Source organism: Scyliorhinus torazame, chromosome 5 (assembly GCF_047496885.1).
Source record: "Scyliorhinus torazame isolate Kashiwa2021f chromosome 5, sScyTor2.1, whole genome shotgun sequence".
In the NCBI taxonomy this organism is placed as follows: domain Eukaryota; kingdom Metazoa; phylum Chordata; class Chondrichthyes; order Carcharhiniformes; family Scyliorhinidae; genus Scyliorhinus; species Scyliorhinus torazame.
Genome location: NC_092711.1, coordinates 130,092,696 through 130,115,749, shown reverse-complemented (window position 1 = coordinate 130,115,749; position 23,054 = coordinate 130,092,696). Strand labels below are relative to the sequence as shown.

Here is a 23,054-nt window from a genome sequence, read left to right as displayed (position 1 = left end):
GATCAGAGAAGAGTTTCTGCAGCACTTTGTCGATCACCGCGTGATTCCTTTCACAGAGTCCGTTGCTGAAAGGACTTTCAGCTGCGGTGTTCATGACCAGAATGGTCATGTTTTCACACACGTCTCGATTCTCCCCTCAATTATCAGTCAGACACTGAGCTGGTGCCCCAGGTCCAGTCCCTACCCATTTCTCCATGACTTGGTCTAGAATCACCCTTTTGTCGTTGCCATGTATTAAAGAAGGACTAAATTGGGTCACCATGTCTATAAATGGTGGAATGAAAATATTTCTGTCTTTGTCCCACACCTTTAGATCCACGACAACTACCTTGTTAAAGTTATGTGCCCAGGGAAGGTTTACAATAGTGTTTCCAATACTTTTTTACATATTTTGCCCTTGTACTCATCTCTTTCATGAGCTTTGTATACTCTTCACCACCACCCCTGCATCTTGTAGCAGGTTTTTAAATCTTTGACGAGAAGGATGAGAAAATTGTTTCTGCAGCTAGAAGACTATTTGCTTTTCCCTCTCTTGTCAACCTGTCAATGTCAAACCATGCTTCATGCATCCAATAAATCATCTTTCTTAATCTCATCAATAAACCCTGATAGGAGATCCAAATCTTTATCAGTATCCGACTGTCGGAAGGCTAATGGAAGGAATCCCATGAAATCTTGGAGCTTGGAGAACAGCTGGAATACTGAGGATCAATCCTGGATGTGATTAACAGCAGCAATAATACCGAGTGGGCAGCACAGTGGTTAGCACTGTTGCTTCACAGCTCCAGGGTCCCAGGTTCGACTCCCGACTTGGGTCACTGTCTGTGTGAAGTCTGCATGTTCTCCCCGTGTCTGCGTGGGTTTCCTCCGGGTGCTCCGGTTTCCTCCCACAGTCCAAAGATGTGCAGATTAGGTGGCTTGGCCATGCTAAATTGCCCTTAGACTCCGAAAAAATGTTAGGTGGGGTTACAGGGATAGGTTGGAAGTGAGGTTCTCTTTCCAAGGGCTGGTGCACTCGAAGGGCCGAATGGCCTCCTGCACTGTAAATTCTATGATAACAGCAGAATCAAACCCCTGTAATCCTTTGTGTACTCGCTGGTGTGTCTGCAGGTGAGATGAATGGGTGAATCCCTTCCCATATTCGGAGCAGGTGAATGGCCTCTCCCCAGTGTGAACTCGCTGGTGTGTCAGCAGAGTGGATGAATCACTGAATCACTTCCCACATTCAGCAGGTGAATGGCCTCTCCCTGGTGTGAACTCGCGTGTGTTTCTGCAGTGTGGATGAATTAATCAAGTCCCACACACAGCCGGTGAATGGCCTCTCCCCGGAGTGAATGTTCTGGTCAAACAGGAGATGGGGTGACTGGGTAAATCCCTTCCCACATATGGAGCAGGTGAGTGGCTGCTCCCCAGTGTGACTGTATCTGTGAACCTTCAGCTTAGATGGGCTGTGAATCCCTTCCCACACTCAGAGCAGGCAAACGGTCTCTCGCCAGTGTGAACTCATTCATTTGCCCGGAAGTGGGATGAAGTAATAAATTGTTTCCCACACTTGGAGCAGGAAAGCGGCCTGTGCCCACTGTGAACTCGCTGGTGTGTCATCAAGTTGGATTTCACAGATTATCATAGAATTTACAGTGCAGAAGGAGACCATTCGGCCCATCGAGTCTGCACCGGCTCTTGGAAAGAGCACCCAATCCAAGGTCAACACCTCCACCCTATCCCCATAACCCAGTAACCCCACCCAACACTAAGGGCAATTTTGGACACTAAGGGCAATTTACCATGGCCAATCCACCTAACCTACACATCTTTGGACTGTGGGAGGAAACCGGAGCACCCGGAGGAAACCCACGCACACACGGGAAGGATGTGCAGACTCCGCACAGACAGTGACCCAACCCGGAATCGAACCTGGGACCCTGGAGCTGTGAAACAATTGTGCTATCCACAATGCTACCGTGCTGCGTGAATGAGTGAATCTCTTCCCACACACGGAGCAGCTGAACAGACTCTCCCCAGTGTGAATTTGTGCATGTTACCGCAATGCAGATGAATCAATGAAGCCTTTCCCACATTAGGAACAGGTGAATGGCCTCTCCCCAGTGTGTCTGTGTTCATGACTTTCCAGCTCAGCTGGAGATCTGAATCCTTTCCCGTAGTTCCCACATTTCCACGCTTTCTCCATGGTGCAGCTGGCCTTGTGCTTCTCCGGGTTCAGCGATGAGCTGAAGCCTCAGCCAGACAGAGAACACATTTGCGGTCTCTTCTCGTTGTGAATTGTGAGATGTTTTTTTAACTGGGTAACTTATAAAACCTCTTTCCACAGTCAGTGCCTGGGACACACTCACTCGGGTTGTGTTTGTGACTTCGTGCTTTTTCAGTCACACTGATATTTAAAACCCTTTGAAGCAGACAGAACAGACAAATATTTCTCCTTCCATATTCAAAGGCCAATGATATTCAGCTTCCTGTGAACTGGTGACTGTCAGATCTTAACATAATATTTGATTTGTGATTTATTTTTTTGTTCTTTTAAATTTAGAGTGCCCAATTCATTTTTTCCAATTAAGGGGCAATTTAGCATTGCCAATCTACCTATCCTGCACATCTTTGGGTTGTGGGGGCGAAACCCACGTAAACACGGGGAGAATGTGCAAACTCCACACGGACAGTGACCTGAGCCGGGATTGAACCTGGGACCTCGGCGCCGTGAGGCAGCAGGGCTAACCCACTGTGCCACCATGCTGTGCTGCCCCTGATTTGTGATTTCTGTCAGCAGATTTTCTGATTTAAATATCCTGTAAAATGAGCATACAAAAATCACCACTGTCAGTACAGGATCAAACGTCATATGCTAGTTTCTTCACTCATTCAAACCTTGTCCCTGACACTGCTAGTTATATATCACACACATTGACATATAAGTGGACTAAAAATGTATAATATACAGGTGGGGGAGATGTGAGTGGTCATAGTTTGGAACTCGCTGTCGATGAGGTTGTTCGATGTGGAGCAGAATGATTTTGAAATTAAACTGAATGGGCACTTGAAGTGAATAAATTTACAGGAGGACAGGAATATCGAGGAGGACTGAGACAGACTGGGCTGCTCTGCAAGGCGTCGACCCGGACTCGAGTTACCAAATCGGCTTCTGTTGTAATGGCTCTATGTCTGTTAACAAATACAGTGGGACGACTAGAAATATCAAAAAATGTACTTTATTTCAGAACCATCAAAAATGTATACAAAATAGGTACCGTATAACAAAACTAGACGTATTTCTGTCCTATATTAAATTCCTGTCCTTTAAATATTGGCCATCTCCTGTTTTTAGTTAGTAGCAGGATGAAGGGTCATGGGGAGTGGACAGGAAGACGGAGATGAGGCCCAGATGAGATGAGCCATGATCGTACTAAATCGTGGAGAACGCTCAAGGGGATGGATTGACGACGACTCCTCGTTCTTATGAAACCACAACTTTTATTGAACATTAGGAAAGAGACCATTTTTTAACCTCGCAAATAAATATGACGAGCTGAGGGAGCAAAGGATGTCACGATAGCACAAATGGATAGCACTGTGGCTTCACAGCTCCGGAGTCCCAGGTTCGATTCCCGGCTTGGGTCACTGTCTGTGTGGAGTCTGCACGTTCTCCCCGTGTCTGCGTGGGTTTCCTCCGGGTGCTCCGGTTTCCTCCCACAATCCAAAGACATGCAGGTTAGGTGTATTGGCCATGATAAATTGCCCTTTGTGACCAAAAAGGTTACGGGGATAGGGTGGAAATGAGGGCTTAAGTGCGTCAGTGCAGATGGGCCGAATGGCCTCCTTCTGCACTGTATGTTCTATGCTCACATCTCCCTTAAACTTTCCCCCTCGCACCTCAAATCTCTGCCCCCCCTGTAAATGACACTTCCACCCTTGGAAAAAACCTCTGACTTATCCTGGCTAACTTTAAATCTCCTATTTTCTAATAACGCTCTTTAAGGAAGATTCAGTTTTTCTATAATGTCCCCTCATTTCTCCCAGTGATAACCCTCAGTGCATCTTCCAATTCAACGAATGTGTTGAATACCCAAATAACCTCATATTTCGATGTTTAGAATGGGAATGTACCGGAGGTGGCAGCTATTTATTGACTTCTTCGGGGAAAATTAAAATGTTTGCAGATACGATAGGGGAGGGGGTTGGGGGGGAGCCAGGGAGGAGATAGCTTAGGCGAGATCAGTGAGAGGAGGTGGGGGGGGGAATGGGGTACTGTGTGTGCAAGCCATGTTGGCTGGGTATGGGGGGAGGGGGGGGGGGGGTTACTGTGTTATGTTTGCATTCAAAATTGTTGTTAAAAAAATCACAAATGTTTTTTTTTAAATAAAATGGGAACTGAGGTGAATGTGATGCTGAGACCAGCAGCAATCTGTGTGATTGTTCTTGATGCTGTCAGAGTGAGTTCACCCCCCACGGGCAGGAAGATGGTGATAACATGAAACTGACGCCTGCTGTTTCACTTTCAGGTAACACAACTTCCTGTTTCTCTGCTGCCGGTTCCAAACCGCACATCTCACTTCTGAACAGAAAATAAATCCAGGGACCACAATCTGGTGAGAACATCTGTCAGTGTGGCCTATATCTGCCCACAGAGTAAGGGCAGAGTCACACAGATCACATTGTGGTGACATTTACAAATGAGCCGGTTATTTCTGTTCAGAGTCTCCATTCCCGGACAGAACCGGCTGTGTCTGTGGATCAGTCACTGAATTCCCTCTGCTCTCTGTAGCTGGGAACTGATAACCTGCTCCCTTATATTTTATATCATTCTTTCTGTGTTACTTGTTTCCTCTATTTCTCAGCTTTTATCTCTCGCCACCTCACCTTTCTGTTGTTTAAAACTCTCAGTCCTTTTGTCTCTCCTTTCCTCCGTATCTCTCTCTTGATGTCTGAGAAAATGCTGGAAAATCTCAGCAGGTCTGGCAGCATCTGTAAGGAGAGAAAAGAGCTAATGTTTTGAGTCCAATGACCCTTTGTCAAAGCCGGTTCAGACAAAGCCGACTTTGACAAAGAGTCATTGGACTCGAAACGTTAGCTCTTTTCTCTCCTTACAGATGCTGTCAGACCTGCTGAATTTTTCCAGCATTTCCTCTTTTGTTTCAGATTCCAGCATTCGCAGTAATTTGCTTTTATCTGCTGATGTCTGTATGTTCCTATTTAATTGTTCAAATTCATGAAGAGTTTGTGATAGATTAAAGAAAGAAAGATGGAGAAAAACAGTTTTTAAAAGAAAATCTTTTGGATTGGATTGGATTGGATTTGTTTATTGTCACGTGTACCGAGGTACAGTGAAAAGTATTTTTCTGCGAGCAGCTCAACAGATCATTAAATTCATGGGAAGAAAAGGGAATAAAAGAAAATACATAATAGGGCAACATAAGGTATATAATGTAACTACATAAGCACTGGCATCGGATGAAGCCTACAGGGTGTAGTGTTAATGAAGTCAGTCCATAAGAGGGTCATTTAGGAATCTGGTAACAGCGGGGAAGAAGCTGTTTTTGAGTCTGTTCGCGCGTGTTCTCAGACTTCTGTATCTCCTGCCCAATGGAAGAAGTTGGAAGAGTGAGTAAGCCGGGTGGGCGGGATATTTGATTATACTGCCTGCTTTCCCCAGGCAGCGGGAGGTGTAGATGGAGTCAATGGATGGGAGGCAGGTTTGTGTGATGGACTGGGCGGTGTTCACGACTCTCTGAAGTTTCTTGCGGTCCTGGGCCGAGCAGTTGCCATACCAGGCTGTGATGCAGCCCGATAGGATGCTTTCTATGGGGTTTTATTGGCATTTTCAAAATTATACACATTGCCGTTCATTTTCATTTATTGTACAATCACAAAGGTTCTTCTTAGGTTTCTCTATTTACAGTCTGTCGCCATCTGGCTCAGCATACAGTCCCCCCTCCCCCCCCAACTCCAGCTCCCCTCTCCTTGACCACTCCCCTCCCGTCTCCCCTTTTTCACTGCTGCTCCCCATTTTTTCTTGCTCGGTTTTGCTACCTCACCTTGCTAACGCCCTCCTCTCCATGAAGAGATCTGGCTGGTCTGATACCCCGAAGACCGCCACTTTCGGGCATGGCTCCACCCTTGTCCCCACCACTTTGGACATTGCCTCGAAGAACGCTGTCCAGTACCCAGCAAGTCTGGGGCAAGACCAGAACATGTAGTCGTGGTTGACCGGGCCTTGTTGGCACCGTTCACATCTATCCTCCACCTCCAGGAAGAACCTGCTCATTCAGGTTCTGGTCAAGTAGGCTCTATGTACCACTTTTAGCTGCGTTTGGTTAAGACTCATGCATGTGGAGGTAGAGTTGACCCTTTGCAGTACTTTGCTCCAGAATCCCCACCTCATTTCGAACCCCAAGTCTTCCACCCATTTCCTCCTTGTGTCCAGTTCGGTGTCGGCCCTCTCTAGCAGTCGTTCGTACATGTCACTACAGTTCCCTCTGCCTAGGATGTCTACGTCCAGTAGCTCTTCTAATAGTGTCTGTCGTGGTGGTTGTGGGTAAGACCTTGTCTCCTTCCGTAGGAAGTTTTTAAGCTGCAGGTATCTGAGTTTGTTGCCTTAAGCTAGTTGGAATCTCTGCGTCAGTCCTTCCACTGTTGTGACCCTACCATCAGTGTATAGGTCCCTGACTGTCAGTGTCCCCCCTGTCCTGTCTCCACCTTTTGAAAGTGGCATTGGTGAGAGCTGGTGTGAATCTGTGGTTATTGCAGATAGGGCCTGAGAGAAACAGAGTTAACGTTTTGAGTCTTTGTGACTCTTTAGAGCAGGAGAAACAGGGATTGTCCCTCTGAGATCAGGGAAGGTGAAGGTGAGGTGTTTAAAATAAGGAAGGATTTGTGATAGTGTCGATGGGGAGAAACTGTTTCCCAAGAGCAGGAGGGTTTCTAACCAGAGGACACCGAGATTTAAGATATTTGACAACAGAACCCAAGGGGGTGAGGAGAATTGTTTTTACACAGTAATGTGATGTGGAATTCACACTGACAGGCTGCTGGAAGCAGATTTAAGAGTAACTTTCAAAGGGAATTGGATAAACACTTATGGAGGGTAAATTGGCAGAGTTATGGTGAATCATAATTAATTGGACTGTTCACTCATAGAATCCCTACAATGCAGAAGGAGGCCATTCGGCCCATTGAGTTTGCACTCTACAAACCTCCACCCTGTCCCTGTAGCCCCACCTAACCTGCACATTTTTGGACACTAAAGGGAAGTTGATCGTCGCCAATCCACCTAACCTGCACATCTTTGGACTGTGGGAGGAAACCAGAGCACCCGGAGGAAACCCATGCAGACACGGGGAGAACGTGCAAACTCCACACAGACAGTGACCCAAGGCCAGAATTGAACTCGGGTCTGTGGTGCTGTGAGACAACAGTGATGCTCAATTATGACAGTCTGAATTTTCCTCTCCTGAGGTTTTGATATTTGATCTTTTCAATCACAGTGTGTCTCAAAGAGAAGATTGAAACTTTGGTTTTAGCTGTCATATATATTTCCTGTGTGACTGTATACATTGAGAACCACGAGAATATTTTCAGTTCCTCTACAGATTCACCTTAGATACCAGAAATCTCTGGAGTTCCCCATATCCGCCTTGCTTTCCCCTTGAGTATAACAGCTCTCAGTCAGGTGGAGTCAGTCACAAGTGTCTCTGTCATGATGTTTCCATTCCTATTTTATCTCACACTTCCCAGTGATACTGACTATAATACAGAACCATCAAAATATCATTTCTACCTTGCATCTTGTCCTCCTATTATTGTCTAATAATATTGACAGAGTAACACATCCGGATTAGAATAACAGGCAGGTTACTGTCTAATAGTAACATTGACAGAGAAACGGGGAGACACGGTGGCACAGCGGTTAGCGCTGTTTTCTCACAGTGCCAGGGACCTGGGTTCAATTCCGATCTTGGGTCACTGACTGTGTGGAGTTTGCACTTTCCCTCGAATGGTTGAGGACTCTGGGTCTGTACTCGTTGGGAGTTTAGAAGAATGAGGGGGGATCTTATTGAAACTTGCAGGATACTGTGAGATCTAGATAGAATGGATGTGGCGAGGATGTTTCCATTTGTAGCAAAAACTAGAACCAGAGAACACAATCTCAGACTAAAGGAATGATTCTTTAAAACCAAGATGAGGAGGAACTTCTTCAGCCAGAGGGTGATGAATCTGGAACTCATTGTCGCAGAAGGCTGTGGAGGCCAAATCACTGAGTGTCTTTCAGACAGAGATAGATAGGTTTTTGATTAATAAGGGGATTAGGGGTTATGGGGAGAAGGGAGAATGGGGATGAGAAAAATATCAGCCATGGTTCAATGGCGGAGCAGACTCGATGGGCCAAGTGGCCTAATTCTGCTCTGTGTAGATTTCCTCCGGGTGCTCTGGTTTCCTCCCAGTCCAAAGATGTGCAGGTTATGTGGATTGGCTGTGCTAATTTGCCCCAGGGAGGGGTTATGGGGAAAGAGTGGAGGATTGGCCAAGGTAAGGTGATATTTCAGAGGGTCCGTGCAGACTCTTTGGGCCGAATGGCCTCCTTCAGCACTGTAGGGCTTCTACGATTCTGCATTGGATCCAATGATGTGTTCACTCACACACTGCAGCCTGACTTATTGGAACATACACTGTGTTTGTTACTCTCAAAGTGAGTGACTCCTCTGCTGTGTCTCCTCTGGGCCCCATCTCCACTATTATTGTCTGATTGTCCCACTGAGACTCCCTCTGTTATTATTGGGCAATCAGCGAGTCAGCCATCTGTAACCGTCACAATGCCCGGTGATTGACAGCAGCTCTCGACCAATAGGTAGAGATGGGGCGGGACTGGAGGACCAACCAGGAGCGGTTGGTCCTCCAGCCAATCGGAGTGAATGAGGGGGGGGGGCTGATTGAAGCATGCGCAGTGTAGGTAACGACGGTGCAGAAGGGCGTTTCCCTCAGATCTGAAATCGGTATGAGGCAAGTAACAATATGGAGGGAGCGAGAGATCGCGGGGGTGGACGGAAACGTTGTGTAAAGTTGTTGTAAGCCGCAAACCTCCGAAAAGAGCTTATTAGACCCACTTTGTACTGGGGCTGCAGCTCCCCATGTTCAGCTCGGGTTAACGGCCGCCATCTTTATTGGCTGTGCATCAGGGCGCATGCGCGTTTGTCGTCTTTGTCGGGGCGATGTTTCAATGAGTGGGAGGAGCTTGTTCCCCATTGTTCAGAATGGAGACAACTTGTCCATCAAACTGGATTAGTCTTTGAGTCCCAATGTCTTATTGATGATGCAAAGCGGTGGCAGAGATGGAAAGAAAAGGAAGAAATCCTGCTCTCCAGATATCACTGTCTTATTAGACATTTTGTATCCAAAGCTCTGCGGCTCTGTTCAGCCACATGAAGAAACTCGCAACCCTGAATGGACGTCACCCTCAAATCAGGGGACTGCTGATCACAACGAGAGTCACTGTGCAGGGGGGGGGGGGGTGCATGAGCGGTTATCCTCGACCCGGGAGCAGGAGGGGAGAATGTTGTGAATTTCTATCCTGGACTGACAGTGATGGATTTTGGACACTCCTTTTACAGAGGATTTACACACAGCAAATTTAAACCAGGAGAAATGTTTATCTTTCCTGAATTTCATTTGTGGTCTAACTTTGTAAACTTCTTTCACAGGGGCTTAGAAAGGGATTCGCAGACAGGAAACTGATAACCAAGGGCAGCACGGTAGCATTGTGGATAGCACAAATGCTTCACAGCTCCAGGGTCCCAGGTTCGATTCCTGGCTTGGGTCACTGTCTGTGCAGAGTCTGCACATTCTCTCCGTGTGTGTGCGTGGGTTTCCTCCGGGTGCTCCGGTTTCCTCCCACAGTCCAAAGATGTGCAGGTTAGGTGGATTGGCCATGATAAATTGCCCTTTAGTGTCCAAATTTCCCCTAGTGTTAGGTGGGGTTACTGGGTTATGGGGATAGGGTGGAGGTATGGGCGTGGGTGGGGTGCTCTTTCCAAGAGCCGGTGCAGACTCGATGGGCCGAATGGCCTCCTTCTGCACTGTAAATTCTATGAAATCCTCACATCAAATTCCGACAGTGGGTAGCACTGTTGCTTCACACTGCTAGCGTCCCAGGTTCGATTCCCGGCTTGGGTCACTGTCTGTGCGGATTGTGCACGTTCTCCCGTGCAGGTTAGGTGGATTGGTTACGCTAAATTGCCCTTTAGTGTCCAAAGGTTAGGTGGGGTTGCTGGTTTAAGGGGATAGGGAGGAGGTGGGGTGCTCTTTTGGCGGCTGGTGTCGACTCATTAGGCTGAATGGCCTCCTTCTGCACTATGAAATTTCCACCGTGAGAGACTATCCAGTAAATGTTCAAACAGTACAGGCCAAGGGTCCACCCAAGATGGCCACCACACACACATACACCCTCAAGAGTAAAACAAAAACAGTTCTATAGTCACCATCAGCAGGCTAGCTCCTCCCCACCTCCATTTTCCGGCAAAGCCCCACCAAGACACAAACCCAGATCCAAACCACTTTCTCCCCCCGCCCCCGCCCAAAAGCTCCGGCCCAGATGCTGAGCTTGTCAAACCAGCTAAAACTGGTTCACAGCTTCACCCTCCATCTCATTCCCATTCACCAGCTTATCGCTGGCGGGGTAGCCCCTCTCAGGACAAAACAAAATTAAAAACAACGATATTGCCCACCTGGAGGATAAAATATATTTCAGAATGCAGTCCCTTACTAGACTAAATTTCTGACAGGGTCCATGAGCCTCCTGACCCCGCTGCCCCACACAATATATATCTTGTGTTTCATAAAGTAAATCTCCCTTCATCCCCACACAGAAAACTGGACCCCAGTCCATGCTTTACAATGAAAGCATTTGCCTCCTCTGGGGTTTCGAAATGGAAGTCTTTGTAACCCGCAGCCTTGCCAGGTGTACCACCCCAAATCGAACTCCTTTCTTACACAGAGCAACCTGAACCTTATTGAAGGCCACTCGCTTCCTCGCCAGCTCGGCTCCCACATCTTGGTAAATCCTCACTAGGATAACTTAGTGAATCCCATCCCACACTCACAGCAGGTAGTCTGTCGCCGATGGGACTACGGTGATGAAGTCTTGTCTCCACGTCGAGCATGTGTACGGTTCCTCCCCGCTGTGAATGGTTTGATGTTTTTTCGACTGTGTAACTGGTTAAAGCTCTTTCCACAGTCAGTTCACTGGAACACTCACTCGAGTCGAGTGTGTGTATTGTTTTTTTTTCAGTCACACTGATATTGAAAATCTTTTCCTCCAAGAAGAACAGACAAACATTTCTTTCACATTCACAGGCCAATGATATTCAGGTCCTGACGAATGGAGTGACTCTGTTAAATCTTGATGTGAAGCTTGATTTGAGTTTCCATCTGTAAATCCTCCCCTTGTAAAATCCTGTAAAAGGAGTTTACAAACGGCATCACGAGGGGCAGACATGGTGGCTCAGTGGTTAGCTGAGGACCCGGGTTTGACCCCGGTCCCAGGTCACTGTCTGTATGGAGTTTGCACATTCTCCCCATGTCTGCCTGGGTCTCACCCCCACAGTCCAAAAAGATGTAGGTGAATTGGCCTCGCTAAAATGACAACTTAATTGGGGGGGAAAATAATTGGGTACTCTAAATTTAATTTTTTTAATTTAAAAAACCCAAAAGTCATCAATGTCAGTCCAGGATGGAAATTCTGAAGAGACAATTCTAGTTTCTCTGGAACATTTTCTTCTCGCTTGTTCCCCCAAAGCTGTAAATCCCCGTCCCACACACTCTCCCTCCTCCCTGGGCTGAAATTCAAACCCATCTCACCATCTGCACCATCTCTTTCCTCCACTCCCAGTTTTCTCCCTCCCTCTCCTCTGCCTGGGTTCAGTTCTCCAGCTCCTGTCTGCAGACTGACAATAAAATCAATGGGTCTTATTGGGGGTTTGGGGCCTCCAGCGGGTGTTTGTGAATCCTTCCCGCCCACCTGCCAGGGTTTCCTTCCTTCCCAGAGATCAGAGTCCTCATTGATGATTTGAGCCCAAACTGGAATCACGTTAAATTGCCCCTTAATTGGGAAGAAAGTTTTGTGGCTCCACAAAGTGTTTCCAACTCCTCCCACCCACCTCCTTAACAGGTTGATGCATTTATTTGTCTGAGTAAAGGAATGGTCTCTGGTGGCATGGTGGTGCCATGGTTAGCTCTGCTGCCTCACGGCGCTGAGGACCCGGATTCGGTCCCGGGTCACTGTCCATGTGGAGTTTGCACATTCTCCCCAGCGCCATGAGGCAGCAGTGCAAACCATGGCACCACATTCTCCCCATGGGTCTCACCTCCACAACCCAAAAATATAAATGGTAGGTGGATTGACCACGCAAAATTGCACCTTAATTGACAAAAAGGATTTGGTTACTAAAAAAATATGGTCTCTTTCCTAATGTTTACAATTAAAGGGGTGGGTTCCCCAGGAGATGTATATACCTCCCGCTGCCTCAGGAAGGCAGACAGCATTATCAGAGACCCCTCCCACCCAGGCATTGCCTTCTGCCAGACCCTTCCATCAGGCAAAAGAAACAGAAGTCTGAAGACCCGCACATCCAGGCATAGGAACAGCTTCTTCCCCACAGCTGCAAGACTCCTCAACAACTCCCCCTCGGACTGATCTGTTCCCTGGAAGAACACTATTCACGATGCCCTATGCTGTTCTTGCTCATATATTTGCTTTGTTTGGCCCCTTGTTCCGCACTGTAACCAATCACTGTTTGTCGATATACCATTTGTCAATGTTCTCTGTTTTGTCTACTATGTACGTACTGTGTACATTCCCTCGGCTGCAGAAAAATACTTTTCACTGTACTTCGGTACATGTGACAAATCAAATCGATCAGAAGGCTGACATTTCAGGGAACAGTAAATTAATAATGGACAGAGATAGGTCAAGTATTGTTACATGGTTCAGATTAGATACATTATTTACCATTCTGTAATAAAGTAAATGTATTATTTTTTCTCATTTTGTAATATAAGACTGCAGCTCCGTTATAGATTTCCAGTCATCTCTTCCCTCAGAGGGTTGTTGGTCTTTGGATTTCTCTTCCACAGAGATCAGTTGTATCTGGGGGTCAGTGAATATATTGAAGCACAAGTTTGACAGATATTTTATTGACAATGGAGTTCAGGGTTATGGGGAACAGGTAGCAAAATAGAGAGAAAGCTGAGATGAGGAGGGATCTCTTCACTCGAGGATGTGGTGAAGCTTTGGAATTCTCTACCCCAGAGGAATGTGGAGCCTCAGTCATCAGGTATGTTCAAGACAGATATTGATAGGTTTCTAGATATTGAAGATATCGAGGGATAGGGGATCGTGTGGGAAAATGGTACTGAGGTCGATCGGCCAAGGATCTCATTGAATGGTTGAGCAGACTTGGTGGGCCGAATGGCCTACTCTTGATCCTATTCTAATCTCTGTGTCCTGGTCAGGAAGCAGTGAGCTGAGCTTGGATCCGTCAGTCAACATGAATCAGCACCTTCAGGAGAATTGGGAGGGTGAATATTAGATACAGCAGAGTGAGAATGGAGGGAGATTGTGTGGGATGGAGATTTACACCTTTTGGCGAACAAGAGAGGAAATAATGTTCCACAGGAACTAGAATTGTCTGTTCTGAATTTCTATCCTGTACTAACTGATGACTTTTGTAAATTGTTTTTTAAGGATATTGGAAGAGGACGAATTATAGGCAGAAATCTCAAACATCACATCTCATTATGACAAACTCACTCGATTCCTTCTGATCTGAATATCATTGGGCTCTGAATATCATCGGCGAGAAGGAGAAATGTTTGTCCGGTCTGTCGTCTTCAAAAGATTTTAAACGTGAATGTGACTGGAAAAGCACCGAGACCCACACAACACACACCCGGGTGAGAGTATTCCAGTGAACTGACTGTGGGAACATCAGCGTGACTGGAAAAGCACCGAGACCCACACAACACACACCCGAGTGAGAGTGTTCCAGTGAACTGACTGTGGAAAGAGCTTTAACCAGTTACACAGCCTGAGAAATCATCACACCATTCACAGTGAGGAGACACAGTGCACATGGTCTGTCTGTGGACGAGGCTTCAACTGATTGTCCAATCTGCAGAGACACAAGGAGACCCAAAACATGGAGAAACCGTGGAAATGTGGGGACTGTGGGAAGCAATACAGCGTCCCATCTAAGCTTGAGATTCATCGACGCAGTCACACTGGGGAGAGGCCGTTCACCTGCTCTCAGTGTAGGCAGGGATTCACTCAGTTATCTCACCTGCAGGCACACCAGCAAGTTCACACTGGGGAGAGGCCGTTCACCTGTTCTCAGTGTGGGAAGGGATTCACTCAGTTATCTTACCTGCAGAGACATCAGCGAATTCACACTGGGGAGAGGCCATTCACCTGCTCTCAGTGTGGGAAAGGATTTTGTGCTTTATTTACCCTGCGGAGACACCAGCGGGTTCACACTGGGGAGAGGCCATTCACCTGCTCCCAGTGTGGGAAGGGATTCATTGATTCATCCATCCTGCGGAAACATCAGCGAATTCACACTGGGGAGAGGCCATTCACCTGCTCTCAGTGTGGGCAGAGATTCACTCAGTTATCCAGCCTGCAGTCACACCAGCGAGTTCACACTGGGGAGAAGCCATTCACTTGCTCTCAGTGTGGGCAGAGATTCCGTGCTTCATTCACGCTGCGGAGACATCAGCAAGTTCACACGGGGGAGAGGCCATTCACCTGCTCTCAGTGTGGGAAGGGATTCATTCGATTATGCAACCTACAGACACACCAGCGAGTTCACACTGGGGAGAGGCCATTCACTTGCTTTCTGTGTGGGAAGGGATTCATCAATTCATCCACCCTGCAGAAACACCAGCGAATTCACACTGGGGAGAGGCCATTCACCTGCTCTCAGTGTGGGAAGAGATTCATTGATTCATCCACCCTGCAAAAACACCAGCAAGTTCACACTGGGGAGAGGCCGTTCACCTGCTCTCAGTGTGGGAAAGGATTCACTGATTTATCCACTCTGCAGAGACATCAACGAGTTCACACTGGGGAGAGACCGTTCCCCTGCTCTCAGTGTGGGAAGGGATTTATTGATTCAACCACTCTGCGGAAACATCAACGAGTTCACACTGGGGAGAGGCCATTCACCTGCTCCCTCTGTGGGAAGGCATTCAGTCATTTATCCACCCTGCAGAGACATCAGAGAGTTCACACTGGGGAAGACTGTTCACCTGCTCTGAGTGTGGGAAGGAATTCAGTCAGTCACCCCACCTGCAGACACACCAGTGAGTTCACGCTGGGGAGAGGCCATTCACCTGCTCTTAGTGTGGGAAGGGATTACATAGAAACATAGAAAATAGGAGCAGGAAATGGCCAGTTGGCCCTTTGCGCCTGCTCTGCCGTTCAATATGATCATGGCTTATCATCCAACTCAATAGCCTAACCCCACTTTCCCCTCCATATCCTTTGATCCCCTTCGCCCTAAGTATTATATCTAGCTGCTTCTTGACAACATAATAATGTATTGGCCTCAACTATTTCTTGTGGTAACAAATTCTCCACATGATCCTCCATCCACCCCTCTACATCTCCCCCATCAGCATTTCCTATTCTTTCTCCCTCATGTATGTATCTAGCTTTACGTTCAATGTATTCATGCTGTTCACCTCAACCACTCGCTGTGGTCGTGAGTTCCACATTCTCGCCACTCGCTGGGTAAAGAGGTGTCTATTGAAATTCCTATTGGATTATTGAATCCCTTCATAATCTGAAAGATTCCATCAGGTCACCCATCAGTCTTCGCTTTTCCAGAAAAAAGCAGCCCCAGCCTTTCCTGAGTGTTAAATGCTCTCAGTTCTGTATTTTATGAATCTTTGTTGCACCTTCTCCAGTGCCTCTTATTTCCTTTTTCTAAATGGAGATCACCAATGTTGACAGAGCTCCCAGTGTAGTCAAACCCTGGTTCTAAACAAGTTGGACATTTCCTCCGTGCTTTTCAATTCTATCCCTCCAGAATGGAACCCTATATATGGGCTCCACACTTTAGGAAAGTTGTGAAGTTCTTCGAGAGGGTGTAGAGGACATTTACAAGAATGGCACCAGAGTTGAGGGACTCCAGTTAGTTGGAGTGACTGGAGCAGCTGAATTTCTCCCCTGAGATCACAGCATCTGGAGGGTGGGGAATGAGGTCATTCAGCCCTTTGGGACCGTGTCGGCTCCCTGTGGAGGAAGCCAGTCTGTCCATTGCCCCGTTCTAACCCCGAATCCCTGTGGGTTTATTTCACTCAATGCCCGTCCAATTTCCTATTGAAATCCCCCCGTCATCTCTGCATCTCCTCCATTATAGGCTGTAGGTTCCAGGTTGTTACCACTCCCTTTACATGTACACAAGGCTGCTAGAGCACAGAGGAGTCTATTTGGCCCATTTTCTCCGTGCCAGCTCTTTGTACAGCGACCCATTTAATCCCATAGTTCGACTATTTTGTTTTGTTTTTCAGAATGCATCAAATTCCCTTTTGGAAGTTACAGTCCAATGAGGCTCGAGCACCATTTATAGACAGTGCATTCCAAATCACAACAACTCGCTGTGTTTTACAACAAATAATTGTGGATATGGTGCACCTGGAATTTCACAGAGTATTCAAAATGGTGTCAATGTCGTGGTTATTACACAAAATTAAGACTCAATCTTAATGATTCTGGTGAGGACACTGAGTGTAATATATCCTCGTTTGTGGACAATTAGAACAAAAGTACATTTCTATAAAACCTCTCACTACCACTGAACCTCCTAAAGTGTTTTAAAGCCAATGGAGTGCTTTCGAAACATATTCACTGTTGTAATGTAGGAAGCTGTAAGTACGCATGTGTAATCACATTTAGTTTTTAAATTGTTATTTTCACAGTGTATTCACTGTCATTAGTAACAAGATCAAGGAAGCCCTTTTGTACCTCGAACATGTGGCTTCCTGCAGCCATTTCACCTTCCTTACCTTTTCCATATTAACTATGTATTGATTTCATTGCAGAAAACAATAATTAAATTTGATTATTCAGTAGTGAACATTGATTATCATTAGTGAATTTGTGTATTTGGTAATTATATTGTAAAGACTAGATTTTAATTTAAAAAAAATAAACATTATCAACCAAAATGTTTCCAGAAACTGCAGAGCTATCAGAATTTGTTTGAAAAAATAAATTACTCGATAATTTTGAGAAGTTACAAGGCATCATACTCTGCCAAGACTATGTGGCGTAATGGTATTGTTCTGCGTACAGTCCAGACAGAACGCTCCATACATGGAAAAACAAAGTGCGGATCTTGGCAGTTTGCTCAGTTCACAAAAGAATTTAATGGCTTTGTAGACGTAGATTAAGCTTTTAATCACCATCCAAAACATATCTAGACAGCTCATATAGTCAGACACAAACGATACTGTAACTGAATTCGAGGAAATGGCAGAGATTTCACTGAACCACATTTTTGAAAGATTTGGCCTTAATGATGGAGAAACAGGAAAAGCCACTCAGGGAGATGAGGAAATCCAGGCTCAGTGCGGATTTGCTGTCACCCCTCCTTTCTTATACATGAACGGGATTTAGGCTGCAGAATGTTTCGCACCAAAACACAGAGGGGTCAAATATAAGCAACACATAATTCTCAATTCTCTTCCATTTAACGATATTTGACTTTGTTCAAAGGCTGACTGGTCAAACTCAACAAAGATTCATGGGGTTTGTAAAATTGGTGGAAATTTTCTGGAGGAAGATAATGATGCATTAATGATTGAACAGCAAGCATGGTTCCATTCGATATTTGCTGAACAAATGCTAAAATTCAGTATTAGTTCTATATCTTATGGTCTTATAAGTTGAGACACCCGTTTTAAAGGAACAGCTGTCTTCTTCTGTCTACAATTCCCGCTGCCTCAGAAAGGCAGCCAGCATAATTAAGGACCCCACGCACCCCGGACATACTCCTTCCGTCAGGAAAGATACAAACATTTGAGGTCACGTACCAAACGACTCAAGAGCAGCTTGTTCCCTGCTGCCATCGGACTTTTGAATGGACCTACCTCGTATTAACTTGATCTTTTCTCTATTCCCTAGCTATGGCTGTAACAATACATTCTGCAGTCTCTCCTTTCCCTATGTACGGTATGCATTGTTTGTGCAGCATGCAAGAAACAATACTTTTCAGTGTATATTAATACATGTGACAATAATAAATCAAATCTTGTAATAAGTGACCTGGCCTCTCAGCTGAACCATTGCAAGTTGCAGCAAGACTGCAGCTGAACATTGCACAGGTCCATTGGGTACTGTGCTACCAGCTGTTTCTGTAGTGTAGAGGTTATTACATTTGTCTAACGTGCGAAAGGTGCCTAGTTCGAAAATGGCAGAAGCATTAAATGTTTCTCATTTAGTCTAAGGAAAAATTTGCACAACACACGCTTGTTTCGGAATATTACCTGAATCTGGTATGCTAGAGGAATGTGAGATTTAATAATAATAATTGCTTATTGTCACAAGTAGGCTTCAATGAATTTACTGTGAAAAGCCCCTCGTCGCCCCATTCCGGCACCTGATCGGGGAGGCCGGTACGGGAATTGAACCCGCGCTGCTGCTTTGTTCTGCAGTACAAGCCAGCCACTTAGTCCAGTGTGCTAAACCAGCCCCAGATTTAGTCTCACATCAGCCACAAAAATTGATTCAGTAAAGTCTGCTGCATTTTCAAGAGGCAATGAGCTGAAAAAGATTTTCCTATTTTGGCACAGTTCCGATATTAACAGTTTGTTCATCCACAACAGAATTTAATGGCTTTACAAATGCAGATGAACATATTTAATCACCATTTCAAACATGTTTAAATGTGTGATCAAAGCAACTTACTGCGGAAGCTTCAATCGGAAACAAAAACAGAAAATACTGAACAATCTCAGCAGGTCTGACAGCCTCTGTGGAGAGAGATGGCAGCTGACGTTTCCAGTCTGGATGACTGTCAAAGCTGGAGAACTGGGAATAGGGTCAGATTTAGACTATGGGGCGGGGGGGGGTCGTGGAAAATTGGGGTTGAATAGAGGGCCAACGATAGGTGGAGAATGACTAAAATGACTTGGAGATAAAGAAAAAGACAATGTAAATGGAGGTAATCAAGGCCTGCAAGGAGATACCTAATCAAGGTGGTAAGAGACTGGAATACGTTAATGGCAGAACAAAGGTGAGCAGTGAGTCAGAGGAAGACTAGGAACAGGGAGCAGATTGTCCAAGTGGGCTGGGATGAGGGGAACAATGGTGAAGGGAAGAGCGATCGATGGAAGTATTGAAAATGTTGCTAGAAATAAACGGGACAGTGGAGGAGAGTAATAAGTGACATGGCCTCTCGGCCTAACCATTAGAAACAGCAGCAAGACACTGCAGTTGAACATAGCACAGGTCCATTGGCTGCTCCATTGCCGCCTGTGTCTGCAGAGCACTGGTTATCACGTGCATCTAACTCGCGCGAAAGGTCTTCTGTTCAAAACTGGGCAGGAACATCGAATATTTCCCACTTAGTTTGAGGGAAGTTTGGATAACATGCGATTATTTCTGCATGTCATCTGAATCTCATATAGTAGATATATATTTGGTCTCATCGTGGCCTCAAACTTCATTCAGAGAAGTTGGAGGTAGTGAATATTGAAGAAGCAAAGATCGGAAAAAGATGATCCCATTTTGACACAGTTCGGACATTCGCTGTGTGTTCAGTGCACAACAGAATTTAATGGATTTACATATAGATTAACATTTTTAATCACCATCTGAAACATATGTAATGATAATGTGTGCTCATACAGACAGTTGAACATAGCACAGGTCCATTGGCTGCTCCATTGCCGCCTGTTTCTGTAGTGTAGTTATCACTATAATTGAATTAGAGGAAATAGTAAAGATTTAACTGAACCACCTTTTTGAAAATCGGCCTTCGTGGTAGATAAATAGGAAAATCCACTCAGGGGAATGAGGACATCCAGGCTCAGTGCGGATTTGCTGTCACCCCTCCTTTCACATACATAAACGGGATTTAGGCTGCAGAATGTTTCATGCCCAGAACAAAGAAGGTCAAATATAATTAACACATTATTCTTTAATCTCATACCTGTCAAGATATTTGATTGTGTTTAAAGGCTGACTGTGCTCAATCTCAAATGAACCACAAGGGAACTTGTATTACCCAGTGACTCGATTTATTTTCTTTGTCAGTCATGTTTACAATTGAAAGTTGTATATTTCGGAGTGTTTCAATTTCAGGCGAGGACTTAAATATCAAATAATATCACGTTTTGAGTAATGGAACAAATACTGAATAAAATTGGTGTTTTTCAAAGGAACATAAGAATGATGTTATTACTGAATGAGAGGGGGGACTTCCGGTTGCGGTGGTGCCTTGCTAGCCGCACGTTTCAGCGGCTCCAGCTCCGACGGACCTTCGGGCTCTTTTAAGAGCCCCAACGGGGAATTTTTTGACGACGCAACCCGGTGTGGGGTGTGTGAGAAGGGAGTCCCCCCCCCCCCCAACGAAGGAGGAAAAAAACGGCGGCGGCGGCTGCAGCGCGAGGAATCGTCGACCAAAGGGTCAGAAAGAGAGAAGCACAAGATGGCGGCGGAGAAAGCGCAGGCGACATGGGGGCCTGAGCAGGATGAAATTTTGAGACGGTGCGTGGAGCTGCTGAAGAGGGAGGTGCTGACCCCGATGCTACAGGCAATTGAGGGGCTCAAGGAGACACTAAAGACCCAGGAGACAGAGCTCCGCGTGGTGGAGCAGAAGGTGGCAGATATTGAGGACGAGATCCTGGGCCTGGCGGTTAAGACACAGACGCACGAGGCACTTCATAAAAAGTGTACTGAAAGGATCGAGGCCCTAGAAAACGGAGCGCGAAGGAAGAACCTTCGGATACTGGGTCTCCCTGAGGGTGTGGAAGGAGTGGACTGTGGAGCTTATGCAAGTATGATGCTGAGCTCACTGATGGGTGCTGAGGCCCCTACGGGCCCCTTGGAAGTGGAGTGGGCACATCGGATCCCGGCGAGAAGACCAAAAGCGGGAGAACTACCCAGGACGATAATCGTGCGATTTCACCGCCTTAAGGATAGAGAAGAGGTCCTGAGATGGGCTAAAAAGGTGCGGAGTAGCAGATGGGAGAATGCAGTGGTACGGGTGTACCAGGATTGGAGTGCGGAGGTGGCGAGAAGGAGGGCGAGCTTTAACCGAGCCAAAGAGGTGTTGCATAAAAGGAAGGTGAAGTTCGGGATGCTGCAGCCGTCAAGACTATGGGTCACGTATCAGGAGAGACACCATTATTTCGAGACGGCGGAGGAAGCATGGACCTTTATCAAAGAGGAGAAATTGGATCGGAACTGAGGGACTGATGCTGCAGGAAATGTTATTGTTAATGTTATGGTTGAAGTTAATTGAGAAGTAAATTGGGAAGGGGGGAGACATTGGGGAAATATGGGCGCCGGTGAGGGGGGAAAGACGGGACATAGTTGGAGAATGGGGTAGGGGAGGGGGAGGGAAAAAGGAGCTGCGCCATAAGAGGCGGGTCAGGTAAAGGGATGTTCCCGCGCCAGAAAGAATAAGGCGGGAAGACAGGCGCAAGGCGGATGGGAGTTCCCCACACGGGGGGGTCGAGGAGTGAGCAGGAGTAGCCGGGGTCAGCTGAAGTCAGCTGACTTACGGAAGTAATATGGGGGGAGCAATCACGCTAGAAAGAGATCTAGCCGGGGGGGGGGGGGACAACTGGGTTGCTGCTGCGGAAATCCAAAAGGAAATGGCTAAAGAGTGGGTGGTCGGGGATGGTGTGCGACGCTGGGGGAGCGAGTGGGAGCGCGGAGGCGGGATATGGGACTGGCCTAGAGAAGGTAATGGCTAGTTGACACGGGAGGGGGGCAGGTAGCCCCCTAGTGAGGCTGATCACGTGGAACGTGAGAGGCCTGAACGGACCGATAAAAAGGGCCCGAGTGCTGGCGCATTTGAAAGGACTAAGGGCAGACGTGGTTATGCTCCAAGAGACGCACCTAAAGGTGGCGGACCAAGTTAGGTTAAGGAAAGGATGGGTGGGACAGGTGTTCCACTCAGGACTAGATGCAAAGAACAGGGGTGGCCATTTTGGTGGGGAAACGGGTAGCATTTGAAGCAAAGAACATCATAGCAGATAGCGGAGGTAGATATGTAATGGTGAGTGGCAGGCTGGAGGGAATGGAGGTCGTGTTGGTTAATGTGTATGCCCCAAACTGGGACGATGCTGGATTTATGAGACGGATGCTGGGGCGTATACCGGACCTGGTGGTAGGAAGCTTGATTTTAGGAGGGGACTTTAATACGGTGCTGGACCCGGGGCTAGATAGATCCAGCTCAAGGACCGGAAGAAGGCCGGCAGCGGCCAAGGTACTTAAGGGGTTTATGGACCAAATGGGGGGAGTGGATCCATGACGATTTCTTAGACCTAGGGCTAGGGAGTTCTCCTTCTTCTCCCATGTCCATAAAGTGTACTCCCGGATAGATTTTTTTGTTTTGGGAAGGTCGTTGATCTCTAGGGTGGAAGAAGCTGAGTACTCAGCCATAGCGGTTTCGGACCATGCCCCACACTGGGTGGACCTGGAATTAGGAGAGGAAAGGGAGCAGAGAACACTCTGGCGATTAGATATGGGATTGATGGCGGATGAGGGAGTGTGTGCAAGAGTGCGGGGGTGTATTGAGAGATACCTGGAGGTCAATGACGACGGCGAGGTCCCTGTGGGAGTGGTATGGGAAGCACTAAAAGCGGTGGTCAGAAGAGAGCTGATCTCCATTGGGACCCACAAAAGGAAAACAGAGGCCAAGGAAAGGGAAAGATTACTGGGGGAGATTTTAAGGGTGGATAGGGAATTTGCAGAGACCCCGGAGGAGGAACTGTACAGGGAGAGGAGACGACTCCAGACGGAGTTTGACCTTCTGACC

The 23,054-nt window shown here is 46.7% G+C and overlaps 1 protein-coding gene across 9 annotated transcripts in view; it reads left to right on the top strand.

Annotated features, from left to right (window-relative positions):
• LOC140419750 (uncharacterized) overlaps window positions 1-18,324 on the top strand; it is a 29,252-nt gene extending 10,928 nt beyond the window's left edge. For 3 of the 9 annotated variants that reach the window (XM_072503707.1, XM_072503706.1, XM_072503705.1), the window contains exons 3-4: window positions 4,512-4,598; window positions 13,745-18,324. In XM_072503707.1, the coding sequence (XP_072359808.1) occupies window positions 14,199-15,428 (1,230 nt within the window). In that variant the 5' untranslated portion in view covers window positions 4,512-4,598; window positions 13,745-14,198 and the 3' untranslated portion in view covers window positions 15,429-18,324. Of the gene's footprint in view, window positions 1-4,511; window positions 4,599-8,914; window positions 9,007-10,076; window positions 13,335-13,744 lie in introns of those variants that run through there. The other 6 variants (XM_072503711.1, XM_072503708.1, XM_072503714.1 and 3 more) reach the window with 5 other exon arrangements.
• Window positions 18,325-23,054: the final 4,730 nt, after the last annotated feature.